The 17,459-nt window shown below is 38.8% G+C and overlaps 1 protein-coding gene across 4 annotated transcripts in view; it reads right to left on the bottom strand.

Moving 5' to 3' along the window:
- lnx1 (ligand of numb-protein X 1) overlaps nucleotides 1–9,032 on the bottom strand; it is a 35,342-nt gene extending 26,310 nt beyond the window's left edge. For 2 of the 4 annotated variants that reach the window (XM_056765199.1, XM_056765200.1), the window contains exons 1-2: nucleotides 8,809–9,032; nucleotides 4,089–4,605 (exon numbers count right to left, since the gene is read on the bottom strand). In XM_056765199.1, coding sequence (XP_056621177.1) covers nucleotides 4,089–4,516 — 428 coding nt within the window. In that variant the 5' untranslated portion in view covers nucleotides 4,517–4,605; nucleotides 8,809–9,032. Of the gene's footprint in view, nucleotides 1–134; nucleotides 790–4,088; nucleotides 4,606–8,808 lie in introns of those variants that run through there. The other 2 variants (XM_056765201.1, XM_056765202.1) reach the window with 1 other exon arrangement.
- Between the last annotated feature and the right edge of the window lie 8,427 nt (nucleotides 9,033–17,459).

Here is a 17,459-nt window from a genome sequence, read left to right as displayed (position 1 = left end):
AGCTGCACACATTGCAGTGCGGGACAGGATGGGGGTACAGTATGACTTCACCGTGAGAATGGCTCTAACTCGCACAGGACACACACACACACACACCACACACACTGCGGTGAGCCGATGTGTGTGTTACTCACAGTTCTGAGTAGAGGATGTGCAGGTTGCCCACATTATCTGTGTAGTTTGCTGGACTAAGCCAGGGCAGAACCAAGAGTAGCAAAGCCTTCATGACCCCGTCTCTCCAAGGCTCCCAAGCTTCTCTCTCTCCTTCTCTCTGCCTCTCTTTCCCTGGGCTGGATGTAGTCTCTCCTATCCCTCTCTGTCACTTCCTTCTCCTCTACAACAGCACCAACCCCCTCCCTCCTTCCCCTCAAGTAAAGAAGCTATTCTTCTGTTTTGTTTTGTTCCTCGGCGTCTCCACGTTTCTTTTCTCTCCCCTTGCCTCCCTCAGGCTTCTAGCCCGGTCATCTCAGCAGCACAAAGATCAGCAGCAGAGGCAGGACGGGGAGCGCTGCCAACGGACACGGGCAGAGCGCAGGATGAAGAAAGAAGCAAGAAGAGCAGGCAGGAGCGGAGACTGGAGCAGGTGCACCACCGAGGCAGCGAAGAAAGAGAGTTGTGAGGTAGAAGAAGGAGAAGGGGAAGCGGACGGCGCCGTTGGCTGGCACGCCAGTGGGGTGCGATGGTCGCGATGCAGTCTAATCTGTTCTGGGCATCATCCAAGAATAAGAGGATTTACGCTCATGAGCCCACACGCTGCTGCAACTGCGAGAGAGATGGAAAGAGACTATGTGTGAGTGGCAACACAGCTTCTGACTTATACTGCAGCATGCTGTACAGAAAGAGAGAGAGATGGAGGAAACCATTTGAGACGGGAGAGAGGGGGGATACGGGCTTGGGTGATCCATCTATCATTAACCCTCTTGGCTTGACAGTGGAGTGTGTGACAAAGACCACCCCCCTGTGTGGATTAACAGTTCATTCAGCCATGCAGAGGGGTGTGTGTGTTTATGTGTGTATAGGGGGTGGGGGATAGACTTCTGGAAAATAAAGTACTGATATGGGCAGACAGACAGAGAGATGGGCAGACAGGTCATATTATCAGACAAAATTTGGGTTAAATTCCACAGCAGTTTTAATAATTGGATGATTTGTCTATATAGCGTTGGTTGTCAATACTTTATGCACTTTAGGCCAAGGACAGCATAACAGCGTGTCTACACCAGAAGCGTAGCCACAAGGGGGCTCATTTACATGTTTGATTGCTTCAAATAAAAAAAATAAGGAATTGTTGATTTGTTAATCTGGTTGATTTTTGCGCCAAAAGTTTAATTTGTACGCTGCGATGGCGGGTGCAAACAATATTATGTATTTTGTTTATATTTCATTTATTGCGTTGCATCGCATTGCACTGCGTCTGGTGTAGACACGGTGTGAGGCAGTTCATTCGATCCTCTCCTCTTTAATAAAACCATGATTGCAATCTATGCTTACACAAGCTCATGCACGCTGACAAACCAAGTGCATCTGCACATGCTTCACTGCAATGACAACATGCAAGATAGAATACAATTCTGTCAGGACCATTGTCATCAAATATTCAAACAATAGCAATATTTTAGGTTGGCGGGATAAAATTGTTCTGGGCAAACTCTCTACCTGTCCATGCATGGACAGAGTGGGAGCGCAGCAACACATGTCCCCCCCACCTGGTCCATGATGCGTAACAGGATTAAATTTCCTGTGGCTCAGTGGTTAGAGTATGGCACTAGCAATGCCAAGGTCATTGGTTCGTTCCCAGGGGATTGTGTATAGTTAGAAACAAATGTATAATGCATTGTAAGTCGCTTTGGATAAAAGCGTCAGCGAAATGCATTAATGTAAATGTATATTAAAATGAGCCGACAGATACAGGCAGATATGGAGGAGATGGGGATGGAGGTGGGTTTTCAGTGCTGCACGATTACGCAGCTGATAAGGAGCAAAGAAAGGCAACTTAAATAGGACGCAGTCTAGTGTGTGTTGTATGACTGTTGGTTAACGTTGATTTGCTGCCCCTGATGTGATCGTCTGATGCAAGTTAGACTCGTGTGACCTGCCAGAACTGACGCTATGCTTGATACTTCTTTATGATGTACAAAACAGTGTGCACAAATTTAAACAGAACAACATCAAAACAATCAAGAAAGCCAAAGAAACCCAGCAGACCTTCGTGCCACACTGTTATGAGTCACCAGCGCTAAGGAAGCCCTATGACATAACATCACATGACCAGTTCAGCCCAAAATTTCAAGTTTGAATTACTTTTTCTTCTGCAGAACACAAACAAAGATATTTTGAAGAATGTTGGTACACTGCAATAAAATTCTTTAAAAAAGATGAAACTCTTCATGCAGCTGGGGCGCCAGATATAGTCCTGTAAAATCACATGGTTTTCTTGTAAAAGTGCAGTCTTTTTCTTTAATTTGACTTTTTTTACCATATTTTCAAAAATAGACTATAAAAACTTGGGTCCAGAAATATACCCTAAATATATATCTGTTTTCTTTTGTAAATATGCTGTATTTTCCTGTAATTTGAAATGTCATTCAAAAACACACAATGGGCTACAAATACAAACATCTGAAAAATTGCAGTAAAATTGCAGTAAAATTCAGTTTTTTACAGTGTAACCAAACAATAGTGGTACCTATTCACTTCTGTTGAATAGACATGAAACCAATGCAAGGCAATGGGTACCGTCATTGTTTGGTTTCCACCATTCTTTATAATATCTTCTTTTGTGTTCTGCAGAAGACAGAACGTCATACAGGTTTGATATGTCAAGATGCAGAGTAAATGATGACAGAATTGTTTTTATTTATTGATCTATCCATTTAAAGTACACTGTTTAAAGTACAAGTAATCTTTTGTTAAACAGAAAGTTCTATGGCATTGTCTTGCACTTGTAAAAATGTAAGATATATTTTGGATACATCTATGAGAGCTCACTTGGAATTAAATCCATCATATTACAATGAACCTACAGGAGCACTTTGGGCCTTTGCATGCAGTCAAAACTCAAAAAGCACAAGCTGAAAGAAAAGCAATAAAGGCCATTCTTACACAGAGAGAGTCTTTGGCTGGTCCTCAAAAGCTCCTGTGTCTTTCAAGTCGCGTCCCATTCTGAATGATGTCCCACTAACAGTCCTGGACCAACTAAAACCACCAGCTTCCTAACCACATTGAAGAAACAAAGGAGAGGAACCGAAAGACAAAGAAAGATAATCTGAGAACCTACAAGAGCCCAGCATAAGAGGGATGTGGGAGGGGAACAAGAATGGAAAGAAAGAAGCGTGGGGTTGTTTGGTTGAATGGAGAAAAGGGCAGGTTGATTATGTTTCTGGAAGTGGAATTTTAAATGAGAAGGAAACTTTCCATTAACGCAAGCAACAAAGTGCAATTAATTTAAACAGAGGCCCTCAGGCCCGCGGAGCGCTAATGATTGAGACGCAGTCCACGGAAACGAAATAGATTCGACCGCCTTGGAAATGGAGAGAGCGAGCGCTCCAAAGAAAACTGTTAGTTAGCATATAGTTTCCAAAGGCAGTGAGGTGGAAGATATCTCGGGCTGTTAAATAAAGGTCATTTTGAGGGTGCAACCCTTGAGGGGTACAGAACAAAAGGATATTCTCAAACAAACAAACATGTATGCACAGACGGTGATGTGCTTCACACATGTCTTCTATTTAAAAAGAATAACTGAGAAGAGTGCTTTATGAATGATAAAGAATAAAGGGCGTATTTTGAATGCCAATGAGAATATGAAGACAAAATTTCATGCATCAGTAACATTGCATTACACAATTACACTGCCTGCGAACAAGTACAAATTTGTGAATGCAATTAAATATCCGTAACTGTGCACTTGTGTGCACTCTAATGCATTGGGTATTTATAGATATTTCTTATGTGTAACACAAAAGAAGATATTTCAAGAAATCTCTCTGTGGTTTGTGCGTACAATGGAAGTCAATGGGGTCTGATGTTGCTAATGCTCTTGCATCTATTTCTGGTAACTTTTACATTAAATACACCTTCCAGCTTCTCACCTGCTCTTGATGTGTGCCTCCACCTCTCCCCGCGGCATAACTTCAGTGCAGTGCTCAGTAAAGGGGCAGGACACAATCAGCTTATCCAAAAGTTTATGGACCAGAAGGCTGGACTTACGGCAGGTCTGTAACATCAATGGGGTGCGATCCACTGGACAGAAATCGCTCTCCAAAAGGAAGTTTGTGAGACACTCCTGGCAGTAGGTGTGACCGCAGGGTGTGTCCAAGGGCCTTTCTAATGGCTGGAGGCATATGTGACACATAAGGTCATCATCCACTTCTTCTTTATAGGTGTATTCGTGGTTTTCCTCCTGCAGGTGCCGTTGTCCACAGACGTGGCATAGACCGGGTGGAGGGGAGGAGGGAATGCCCCCTGTGGCACCGCAATCAGGCATCGCCACGGCGCCCGCCTCTTCCTGATCAGTCATTGCTTAATTGTAGGTGTAGATGACTGACTGAGTCACTAAGAAAGGCTGTGATTCTTTGCAGTTGAAGGGGCTTGTTTTGACCCATCCACCTGTATGGGAAAAGCACAGAAATTCAAAGGTAAGTCATTTGTGGGAAATAGGTGTGTCTTGTTTGCTGGAAAGACAGGTGCACACGCCCAAAGACGCATCCACACAGTTAAGTAAACACAGTTAAGTTTTTTTTACTGTGTATAAATCTTTGCCTTTAATCTATTTTAATCTCCTGATTAGACTAATGAATGAATTTCATCAGTCAACCCCCTTGCATGAAATTAGAGTGTCTAGAGTGACACAACTAGAGTGTCATGTTGTTCCAGCAATAAAATTCTGTCTTTCCACCGTTTCTCTGGAGACAATCTATAGACTAAACAAACAGTATACTGTTCATACACTGTCTTCAACTTTGTGTGTGTTTTAAATGACTTATCAGTTTTAATGCACCTGCTATCGATTTAAAGAGGAAACCCTTGAACTACAGTGCAGATGAGTAATATAAAAGGCATTTACGTTCTTCCACCCCGTAATCTGATCTGAGATTACACATACACACAACCACCCATAAAGGAGGGCGTCCAAGGACACAGTTATACCTGGCAACCCTTCTTTCTCCATAAATCATCATCTCTTTAATGATAATTCAGAGTGATGATATGGCTACAGTTTGCTACAGTGTCATATTACACACACACACACACACGCACGCACACACACACACACACACACACACACTGTTGACCTGTAGCTCTCATTCAAATGGAATTTTCCATTTTCTTTTGTCTCCTCAATTTCAAAGGCAGTTCTAGTGAAAAATACAATTGCCAAAAACAAACAGTAAGTTAACAACTTTTTTTTCAATCCCCCCCTCTCTCTCTTTGTGCTTCTCTGTCCCCATCGTATTCTCTCTGCATTACATTGTTTTTGTAGTGACCTTTGGCCAAAAGAAAAATAATACGTCAGTCAATGGCCCGTTAATAAAAAACCCAAACATGACATCCACCGTGCATCTTTTGACATTAGATCCAGCGGGTTTACTCATAAACTGAAAATATCCTTTAAAACCCTATTAAAGAGACACAAACATACTTGGAACACACTAGTTTGTATTAACAAATCAATAATTGTGTGTTCTGCGCAATCAGCATTTTTCCTAAAAGCTTAAGTTAAAAATTGTCTTGTGTGCTGGTGTGTGTCAGCACTTTTTGATCTTTGACCAGAGACAAATACACACATCAAACTAAGTCTTAAAAAAAGCCAACATTTTAGATTTGAGACTTTTTCAAATTTATGCAAAATACTTAAATTATAACAATTTGAATGAAAAGGCTTTTGAATTTGAGTATTCTGTAGTTAATGTCACCCTTTTGCTCTAATGATATCACATACTGGCATGTACTTGCATTTTCCCAGTTTGACTTGAGAACATTTCAAAGAGAAGACTTTATATAAAGCAGGATAACCTTTAGTTCAGCTAAAATCTTGACTGTCTTACATTTGCTTGAACTGTATCTTATTAAACCTGCCAATACATTTTACATTTATCCTAAATCAAATTTATTTTCCTATTTTCTTTGTAATTTACTCTAAAATTATACTCTACTTTTCTGTTTTTTCATAGCCGTCCTCTTCTCTTTTTCCCCTTTAAGTAGAACATACGCTTAGCCACATTGACACGTCCAAAAATAAACTGACATTTATATGTATTTTTGTAAATTTTTGGTCATTTGTCATTTTGCCAAAGGGTACTTACTCTTTTCACACCATCATTGTGAGAACTAACAGTTGACACCCGGGAGCTAGTAAACTGGGGCACTTATGCTTTGTGTTGAATGTCTGTGTAGATACCTAACATGCTATTATATGACTGAACCATTTGGCATCATAAATACCGTTTGGATCCATAAATACTACACTGATGAAAAACTAACCTTGTATCTAGCCATGTAAAAGACTGACAGCATAATGAAACACATGAAAACTCTGATAAAAATCAAGGTTATCAATTTATCAATACTTTATCAATTTTTCATAAATATATGTACAAATTTTACTGTTGAATTGCTTAAAAGTGAATATAAACGTGTTTTCTTGGCAGTATTTGAGGTCTGAAAAAATACAGAGCATCTTTTATCTTATTTTGACCTTTTTTTACAGCTTTAATTTTCTGCAAATAAATGCAGAAATATTTTTAGTAGTTCACAGAATGAAACAAAAATGATATTTTACCGAAACACATATCTATAAATAGGGAATTCAGAAAAACTAAAAAGGGTATTTGAAATGGTCTCTATTTTCATTTCACTTTTTTTGCTACAGGGATCTGTTTACTATCAACAGCGCACATCAGTGCTGCTGTGTATCTGTTTTGACTTCATCATGCTTTGTTCAGACATGTTTCAGAAGTCCGTTCCACAGCATTCCTGAGAATCTGGATGCTCACTGTATACAGCTCAAACCCAGAACAAAAAGTTATATGACTTGAAAAGCAACCCTGGGATTCCCTAATAATATTATAATTGTTCAATTATATACTGTAGCTACTAAATAATGCATACAATAAATCCATAAAATAATGAATATTTAAATAATCACTATACAGTGGACAAGAATCAAACTTAGTGAGAGACGAGTAGGGGTGATGTGTGCGTTTATGAGGTTATGTGCATCAACGATATTCTGACAACAATGGAAAAATTAAAAATACACCATCCTCAGTCTACATGAAGAATGAGGCTATATAATTCTGCTATGTAGGACAAAAGCTTGGAAACTAAACATCAAAACTTCACACCAAAGTGTCTTCCAGTGTAGCGTGTGGAGAATTACATAAGAGTTCATATGTAAATTAACATAACTCTCCTCCCCCCAACGTTCTGCTTTCTCTAACCCTCTTTCTCTACTCCTCTCATCTTTAATCCCTCATCTTCCTCAACATCATCTTTCTTCTCAACCCACCTCTCCTCCATCATCTGACGTCCAGGGCCAGAATATTTTTGTCGTCTCTGATCTCCTGCGCCATGTGACGTTAGATCTAACTGTCATATATCATTCAAACGTCATCTTTTGATGTTATATAATCTCCTTTCATTACAACTTTTCTTTTTATACATTATATACTTTATAACAAATATAGACATGCAGTACATAGTTACAATACTTGTACTTTATCTATTTTGTTATAGTCAAGAAGAGGTTGATTTTGTAAAATAAATATTGAAATCTTCTTTTTAATTTATATTATTTAAAGTATATTAAAGATATAGTTATTATAAGGACTATTACCTAGACTACTGAGAAGATGGGTCTCGGTCCACTTTCAAATGAACACTGGAACGGTTCGATAGAAATATGAACGCAACACTGACCAAAAGCATCGAACAGAACCAAAAACAGGAAGTGATAACAATGTAGGACCCTAAAATATGTGACTTGGTAATATAAAAGGAGTGCATATTAGATCTGTGCTTGCGCATGTAGCAGAGAAATTCCTGGAGTCGTTTTGACTGCTTTAAACACTTCATGCTAAAAATACCCTCATATGTGCAGGCATACCCTGAACATGTATAATCCAGCATTGTTTTGGATGTCCGATAAATTCCATTTAACAATCTAAATCATGAAAGCTTTCCAATCACATTGCGACTTTACACGTAAGCTTTTAGGTTCGATATCTTAAGGTTCACAGTTAAAATGCCAGTCTGAACGCTAAGCGAACCAGGACAAAATGTATTTCGTTATTTTTTGGTCCGGACCAAAATAACAAAAAGAACCGAACTACAAATATGAACGCACCCTTAGTTAAGTAGCAGATAAGCAGATTCCTTGTTGTAACTTTTTTTTTTTTATTAAATATTAAATATTGATGTTCAATTCTTCATTCAGCATGTCAGATCACAGTTAGAACCAACTTAACATAAACTCAAGCATGCATGCTAAAAAATGATGCTCTCAATTTTGCCGGCTAAACAGACAGTAATCCTAGAAAGTGCTGACATCAATTGATGTCCACAGAAAAAGATGATACTGATTAAAACATGCAGTAGATACGTTTACACAACAAATGTACTATATACTACATGCTATAAAGTATAACGTACACAAACATAAAAACACACATTCTCACTAAAGGTACTATAGAAAGTTTCCACACAGCTGTGCTGGGTCAACCTTTCAAAGGTCATCACACAAACATTAGTGCTAAGAAACAGGAAAAAGTTACTAGCAAATGTTTTTGAGCATATACTAAGACCACTTACCTGAACAGGTAATCCAACCTCTCCGGCAGAGAGAGAAAAGGAGAGTGAAGGAAAGCAAAAGAAAGAGGACTTTGTCCCAGTGTCCACGTGAGTAAAGTTGCCTGATGGTCTGTTTTAGATGGGATCCAGAATGGTATGAGAGTTGTACTGGTGATCTCGAAGTGAGATTTTTAATCCATTTGCCCCCCCGGCCACCTAAACACGCTATGGGACGCCAACTTCTGAAGCACTCATACACACACCTGATACAGGAAGTGACAGAGAAGAGGCAGAGCTAAGCCGGTAGGCAGGTAAATATGAGAACTGACCCAACCTGCTCTGGTGGGGCAGGGAACTGGTTTACACACACAGTATGAGACAGAAGAAAACAGCGGGCTCTTAACATTGCGATGATATTATAATAATACATTTAAAAAAAGCCTTTATAAACTTACATACATATAAATATTACAAGCAATAATAAATATTACATGATTCCTCACAAAACCACATGCAAATGTATACATCAGCAACAGCACACATTTCTTACACGTTACAACACGCCTCTGAATCCTCCTACATAACCCTGAACAAATTGCCTTAAGATCCATAAATACTACACTAATGCTTATTTTCACTTTCCGGGAGTTGACACCCATCCAACGACATCAGATACACAGAGGCTTGATTTTGTCTTTGCAAGCTTAAGATGATGATTTGGACTAGTGGATGTGTGTGTGGAGAGGGGTTTAACCGCACAATAAAGACTATACAGAAGGTATTTGTCTCTGCTCAAGCAATAACAGTGTGTCATAATGTTTGAGTGCGTGTGAGCATGTGTGACTATACTGTAGGGGAAAGCTGTGGGGCAAAGACAAAGTAGATGACGTCTAACCACCATGTGCAAATGTTTCTGTGTCTGAGAAAATGAAGCAGGGTTGTTTGTTTCATCTCATTAGAAATGTTCAACTGGAAATGATTCTGATTTGTAAAAAAACTTATATAAAAAACTTAAGATAATTTTGGAAGATTTTAGTTGTCTACTGTTTTGATACCTTTAAACTAAAAGGCTAAATCACAAACTAACAACATTCTCCCATTGTACAACTACTTGTAACAACACTTATTAAATTAAATCTGTTTGCCGGTACTAAAATGGAATCCTGCTTATTGACTCATTTGTACAATTCATTGAACATCTTAAAATATATCTGAATAGATTTTGGTATATTTTTAGATTAGTATGCTATACATTAGGACTATTCAGATAAATACAGAGTAACATCTGAAGTTTGTGTCAGCTGCGCATTGCACCGGTCTCGCATCTCTCACGGAAGAGATCGGAAGCATGAAGGAGGAGCATCAGAAGTGTACGACGAGAGAGGACCAGGCCTGGATTTTACGTTTAATTATATGTGTGTGACTGGCAGTCGACCGTGAGAGAGCTCCCGGCATTTTACTTTCGTTTTGTGGTTTGTTTATTTAATTCAAAGTTTGGTTCAATGGTCGCCGGTTCCCGCCTCCTTCCCATTCCTTGAACTTTGTTACACTCATTTTACTTTTCAGCTTGCTCTTATTAGAGATACATTGCTTGCAAATCTAAAAGCAAGTCTGAAATGTCTCTCAGAGTAAACAGATCATCTGAAACACACGGGTTTTCTCAGTAAACATGTATAGCAGGTGGTACCAGCCTTAAACAGGTTTAATAAGATATGCGGCAAATATATAAAAATGAATCATAAAGCACGTGCAAGTATATAGGTCACTTCCGAGTGGTAAATTGTTTGAGAATTCCAGACCAATGAATAATAAGGGAGTTCAAATCTTTTCAAACCATAGCACTCAGTGTTTATTTTTGTTGCGAAAGGTGGATGCCAAAAGTGGTATCAAGTCCAGTGGTTCCTGTGGCTCAATTGGCAAAGTGTCGAGCTAGCCATGCCAAGATGGATTGGATTCCCAAGGAACACACAAACCAATAAATGTAGCTTGAATTCACTGTACGTCGCATTGACTACACAGCTGGTTTTGTAGAACGGTACTACAGAGAAATGTAAAAGATTTTAAAACAAGCAAGCAATCAATCAGCATTGACAGGTGTACAGAAGGTTATAAGTGACCTAATGTTCACAAAACCGGTTTTATAGAGCTGTCCGCTTTGATTAATGGGAAAACCGTGGAGATTTAAATCTGCTTTTTAATATTTATGATGCTTCTGTATATGTAGTAATTTGAACCGATAGGACACTTTTTGCGGTGTGGCTGTATTTGTTTTGAGACGTGAGTGTGTTGAAATGCACGCAAGTGTCTGTGCACACGTATGTTGTGATGTGCGTGAGACTATTAGGTCATGAAGGTGTAAATCACACACATGCTCACCCACTTGACAACACAACCCGGCTATCACCTCCTTTTTACCGTTGGAGTAGGCAGGGCGAGACCGTGGTTCGAGACCGGAGAATAATTTTAAATGAGCGCTAGCTGTGCGCGCACCGGTCTCGTATCACGTAGAAGATCGGGAGCATATAAGTGAACGAGCTACCGGACCGTCGAGGAGAGAGGACCGGGCCCGAACATGTTTTACTTCCGTGTTTATGTTGTGGTTTGTCTTGTTCGCCGACGGTCGGCCGTGAGGGGCCACCGGCTGTTATTATTTATATTAAAACTTTGTTTAAATGTTTGCCGGTTCCCGACTCCTTTCTTCCATATTCCTACGAACCTTACTACAATGCTATTCCATTAAAAATGTATAAGCGATGCCGCTTTTCCACTGCTTGGTACTGTCAGTTTTAGTACGACTCGGCTCGGTACAGGTCACTTCACTTCGGTTCAGTTTCCTTTTCCAATGCAGTTTAGTACCACTTCAAAGTGTGTGGGATTTTTAAACGCCACACAAACAAACGCACAACACTGGAGTAATGGAGCATACCAATGACGGATGCAAAATAATGATAAAAGTACCAGAGTTTGGGATATCTTACAGTTTAGCATTGCGTTTAGGGTCTCAATCTATATATTATAGTCAAAAGAGCATATAACGGAATGCCAATATTACATATTAAAATGCGTATTCTTGTGATGCAAATTCAATGACGCTGGTAATGATTTTCTCTGCCCAATCAGTGATCTAAGTGTAAACCCGTCACATTTTGATATCGGTACGTTACGCTTAGAACGTCAACCGAGGTGGCACTTAAAAAGTATCAGGTACTAGGTGAGCTGTGCCGCGCCGTTCCGTGCAGTACCAGTGGAAAAGCGCCACAAGTGTGCCACCGAATTTGCTTTAAAGGATAATACGCTGAAGATTTCCTGGGTGGTTAAACTCAGATCAACAAAAACAGCCGGAAAAGACTTTTGAGAATTCACTTCATATCCCTACTTCTCAAAGCACCGTGTAATAGCAGGGCGACTGACACCAGCTGTGAATTTGCATACAGCACATTTCATTGTGCCTTCATGTATCGCTTTTTAGTAATGCCAAATGGTAAAACTGATCCGTTACAAAGATGCTCACACACAGGCACACGCACAGAAAACACGCATTCAAGGTGACTTATGTTGTAGTGGAATAAAACACCCCCACCTTCCCATGATGCAATGTGGTGACCTACTGTCACCCTCATCATCCTCCCACTGACCCCCTGCTGAGAAAAGGATACACGTAAACACACTGAAAACCTCTTTTGAGACAGAGGAGGCACCTTTATTACATTTTTTAAGACATTAATGTCATTTGTATAATTCTCATGTCTTGTTCATTGTTTTTCTTTTTAGCTCATTCTCATTAGACATCGCAACAGTTCGATGGAAATCAATCATAGGGTCACATAACATGGGTTGGATGTGGCCTTGCACCACTTAAAAAGTCCTAATATATACAACCGATTTAGTTCAGTAACTATAAATCTTAAAACAGTTTTTTTCAATTTCATCAGCATCCACTTATCAATCTGACTGAGTTCAGATTGCAATCAGATTGCAATCAAATTTCAAATCTGATTCATATCAGGTTGTGAATCCCTCTGGGTAGATCTAGTTTAAATCGCAATCCAGTTCAAAAGTTCTAGCTGGCGTAGAGACATTGCAGTCTGCCCTTGGCTGCCCACCCTTCCTCTCCCCCCACAATTTCTATTACAAAGTCTGGAACTATTTGGCCGCCCCACAAGATTCTGACACAAAAACCGTACGAAAAGACTCCAAACTTTTCAAGAAAGACTCCTTCACCTCCCTCCCCAGCGACGCAGAATGTGAAAGGGCAGCAATTGCGGTCTGCTTCATACGGCATACATATTTCATAGCTGCAATGCTAATGTCGCTGTGCATATGAATATGCAGGAGTAACACTTCTGGGAGAAGGTCACTGAACTGACAGCACATGCTGGTGAGACAAACCTCTCTCATCAAATAAAGTCATTTAAGCCAAAAATGTGTGTGCATTTTAGAAAGGACTTCTGATGAAAGTTTAGTGGAAATCTGGCATGTGGAGATATGATAAAGGCAGAGACCGGGTTATGCCTATGCTCGGCAGGTGGGTCTTGCTCGAATCATTTAAACATAATAAGCCTTTGAACTAAGCATAACACAAATCCTGCCATGATCTTTGAATGAAAAGTCTCCCAACAAACACAACCTTCTGAACAAATGCTTTGTATGTCTTGAGCTCACCTATCAAGAGATTATAGCCATTTTCAGCACAACCAATCAGCCTCCAGTCACATTCAGCAATCATAGGCAGTCAGAGCTATTGTAAAACCCAGTCGAACACTGACCAGAACAATCTATCATAAAGTGCAAAGTAATGTATTCAGTATGTTATCCAGTGGGCAGTGGGCGGGTCGCTGTTCAACTGGGAGATCCATTGCTTTCGAAACAACCAACGTTTCGATGTCTTGAGCGACAAACCAAAGAAAGTCTCGTTTAGAATGAGAATACAAAGGAATCTCACGTTTTCAGAGTACATTTTGTTCATCTCATCACAATTTATAACGATTTTACAAGGTGGTGGTAATTTATAAGCATTTGTACCATCTAATTAATGTGTAGTTCCCTTACGAATTAAAGATTTATCTCACCCAAAATTAAAATTCTGTCATCATTGACTCTTGTCATTTCAAACCTGTATGACTTTCACTCTTCTGCAGAACACAAAAGAAGTCATTCTGATGAATCTTGGTTGCTAAAAAACAACGGTACCCATTTACTTGCATTGATTTTGTGTCCATACAATAGAAGTGAAGGGGTACAGCTTTGTATGTTCAGCTACATTCAAATGATCTTATTTTGTGTTTTGAAGAAGAAAGAAAACCGTATAGGTTTGAAATTACAGGCTGGTGAGTAAATGATAAGATCATTTTTTTAAAGAACTACCCCTTCAACCATAGTTTACCATGTTTTTGTGGTAAACGAAGGTTATACAAATGGTCATCAATACGCCAAACAACTTGTTCATTACATGTTTTACTTTAATAAACCACTGTTTATTTTTTAAGGCTTTTTAGTAAGATCTGCTTCCTTCCCATCAAAGTGAGGTCGAATAGTAAAGTTTTATTTACTTTTTTCTAATAATTGTATATTTTTAGTTTAAATCACATCCTACAAATGAATAAGACATCTTGTAAAATTGTCATTTTCCCATGATATCGGGTTAATTGTTTTATCAAGCTATTTCACCCAGTGGTCTTAAAGTAATTGACCAAGTAAATTGAGTCTGTACATTTCTGCTGTTCACAAGCTGTTTTTGACCCAAATGTCAGAATTATATATATATATATATATATATATATATATATAATAAAATTCATAGTCAATTTCATATTCAACTTGGTGTGAATATGTCCCTGTCCCCTCAGGAAACTGAGCAGTTCCAGATTTAGGGAAGAGATTTGTGGCAATGTAAACATGCACAATGGTTCATGACAGCAAGATGGCACCAGGACCAGCACCCTATTGATGGAACGGATGGTGTCTCCTGTTTCCCTTAGTATATCTCTTCCATTCTCTCTAACACACAGAGACAGTGACACATGGGGACGTGCTGAAAAGAGATTTTCAAACACATTTGGTGGTGTGTGAAGGTGATAACTGATGTAATCATGGCAGGGAACCACCAAACCTCAAAGCATCTGACAGCTGACAACACTCAAATAGCATCCGAAGCTTCTGCAGTACATGTATGAAGACTTGCTCTTGCATGCCTCACCCACGCATCCGTGGAAGTCAATTGAGGAGAATGTTATTTGGTTATCATCATTCTTCAAAGTCTTTATTTTTGTTTTCTGCAGAAGAAAGAAAGCCATACAGGTTTGGACAGACATGAGGGTGAATAATTGATGAAAGAATTTTCATTTTTTAACTACTTTATCTCTTTAATGATGTATGGACCTGCATACTTTTCATTGCTGGTAGTCTATAATGATAATATAATATAATCTTAATAACTATTATTCAAATGTATAAGTGGTAATTATTCAAGAAAGGGAAAATGAAGATAACATCTTCCCCTTTGACCTCTTGACCCAGACACACGTCATGATTCTTTTCTATTCCACATACATGTGTTTGAAAAAAACGATTAAATAATTGCTTTGTTGCAATACTAATGTGCTAGAAATCCCCACTAACTATTTTGTGAGTATGTGTGTGTGTCTTTAGGTTTAATGAGAAGTGGCATATGAGTCAGACCGGAGGTTCACGGCTCTTTGCTCTCACCTCTTAGAGTAATGGTGTGTGGGCTTCAATCACTCAAACTGAAGCTAACACACACACAACACACAACACACACACACACACACAAGTGATACACATTTTGTGCATCATGCATTTTGTGATGCAATTTATCAAGCATCATTTGACCTCCTGCTTTCGAGTAACAAAGCAATGAAAATGACTCATTTTCAATAAGAGCTGACATTTCAGGTGACGTACATGTCAGCATTGGCACTTCAACAAAATTTGAGAGCTTGCAAGTTCATGCAGATGTGCAGTGATGAGGAGGGCAGTATAGGGGTATTGATAAATGTAATTCCTTTAGCCTAGAAGGAGACAATTTCCTGAAACATCATTAACAATAACTGTTAACAATACAACTTATTTGATAAAAGTATTACTTGTGTTGTGATGCAGCGACAACCAATGTGAATGCTCAGCTGGTACTATTGGATACAGTAGTTCATAAGGAACGTGTGTCAACGACACGTCTTCTCAAGGAAATTTACAAAGAATGATGTCATGTTTTCCATAGATTGTAGTTGTGGGGCATTAAATGAGTCAAGAAAATAGTGGTGAGTTTACACAATGAAATGCAACACATAATGAGCCAAATTAACATGGTGTGACATGTTTGTAATTACAAAATGAAAGTGACAGAATTCACTGTAAATTCCTGTGGCACACCCATTAGCACTCGGGTCAAATGAATTGTGGTTGGTAGTTAATAAGACCCGGGTTGGTGCTGTAAAACCACCGTACAAGAGTGGCACTGTGCTGAGTGAGGTGAATTTATTTTATCAGAGAGGAACACATCGTATTGCTTCATTCCACTCCACAGCAGGAGAACTGTGAGATAGTTGCACTTCAAATCCAAAAAGAAACAGTGGAGCAGCTCCGGCAGGCTGTCCCTGTAAATGAGGATGGATTGTGCTCTAAACTGTGTGTTTCACACTACAAAGAGGTTATTTGCTGGATTTGTTGCTGGTCACAGTGACAACACAAAACCTAAAAGACAAACGCAGGGAGGGAGAAGAGAGAGACTACGAATAAGAATAACATAGATATTTACACATAGAGACTTTGAGCAGAACAACAAAACAAAAAAATCAATTCTCATTTTCAGAAGAAATTAATATCAAGACCTAATGATGTTGTGTTCAATAACTCATTAGAAAGTGAGAGAAAAGTGTTGATCATTTTTATGAGTTTATCAAGAAAGTAAAGTGCAGTTAATCAATAAGTCTCTTTTCAGTGATGAGTAGAGACCGACGGCTGCACCTAATTTACAAGTATTAATTTAAAGGTCTAATGTATCATTTTTTAGAGGATCTATTGACAGAAATGCAATATAACATGCATAACTATGTCTTTAGAGGTCTATAAAGACCTTACATAATGAAGCGTTATGTTTTTGTTACCTCAGAATTAGCTATTTCTATCTACACACGTTGCGGGTTCCCCTCTAAAAAGGGATTTTTGGTCTCAACAAACATATTGTATTATGTTAAGTAGCTTCTATTAAAAAATTACAACATTTTTATCTTAACTTAAAATCCTTTATTCATGCAACACAAATCTATAAATGACAAGATAAGCTCAAAAGTATGGGTTAAGTGAATGGAAAATTTGAGTTGTGCAAACTACAGTTAAAATTAAGTAAACTTAACATACATTTCCAGGGAATGACCTTAATATTAACAGTACAAATGCTGTGAGGAGCACCCCCTGCATCTGAAAAGTTTGATTAGTCATGCTTTTTAAAAATAATAAGGACTTTTGTGGCATTTATATAGATGTTAATAGGATGTATTATGAAATGTAAGATGTAAGATGTATTTAGTATTATTATTTTTGTTTTGTTGTGAACAATCGTTTTGTGTAAAGTAATCATTCAGGTGATTTGTGTTTGTTTTGGTAAGCATAGACCCTGTTCAGCTATCGGACAGGCAGTATGTTGTGTGCTTCGG

This window comes from Triplophysa dalaica, chromosome 13, assembly GCF_015846415.1.
Source record: "Triplophysa dalaica isolate WHDGS20190420 chromosome 13, ASM1584641v1, whole genome shotgun sequence".
NCBI classification, from domain to species: domain Eukaryota; kingdom Metazoa; phylum Chordata; class Actinopteri; order Cypriniformes; family Nemacheilidae; genus Triplophysa; species Triplophysa dalaica.
Note: the sequence above shows the minus strand (reverse complement) of the source record. Positions and strands in the feature narration are given on the sequence as shown.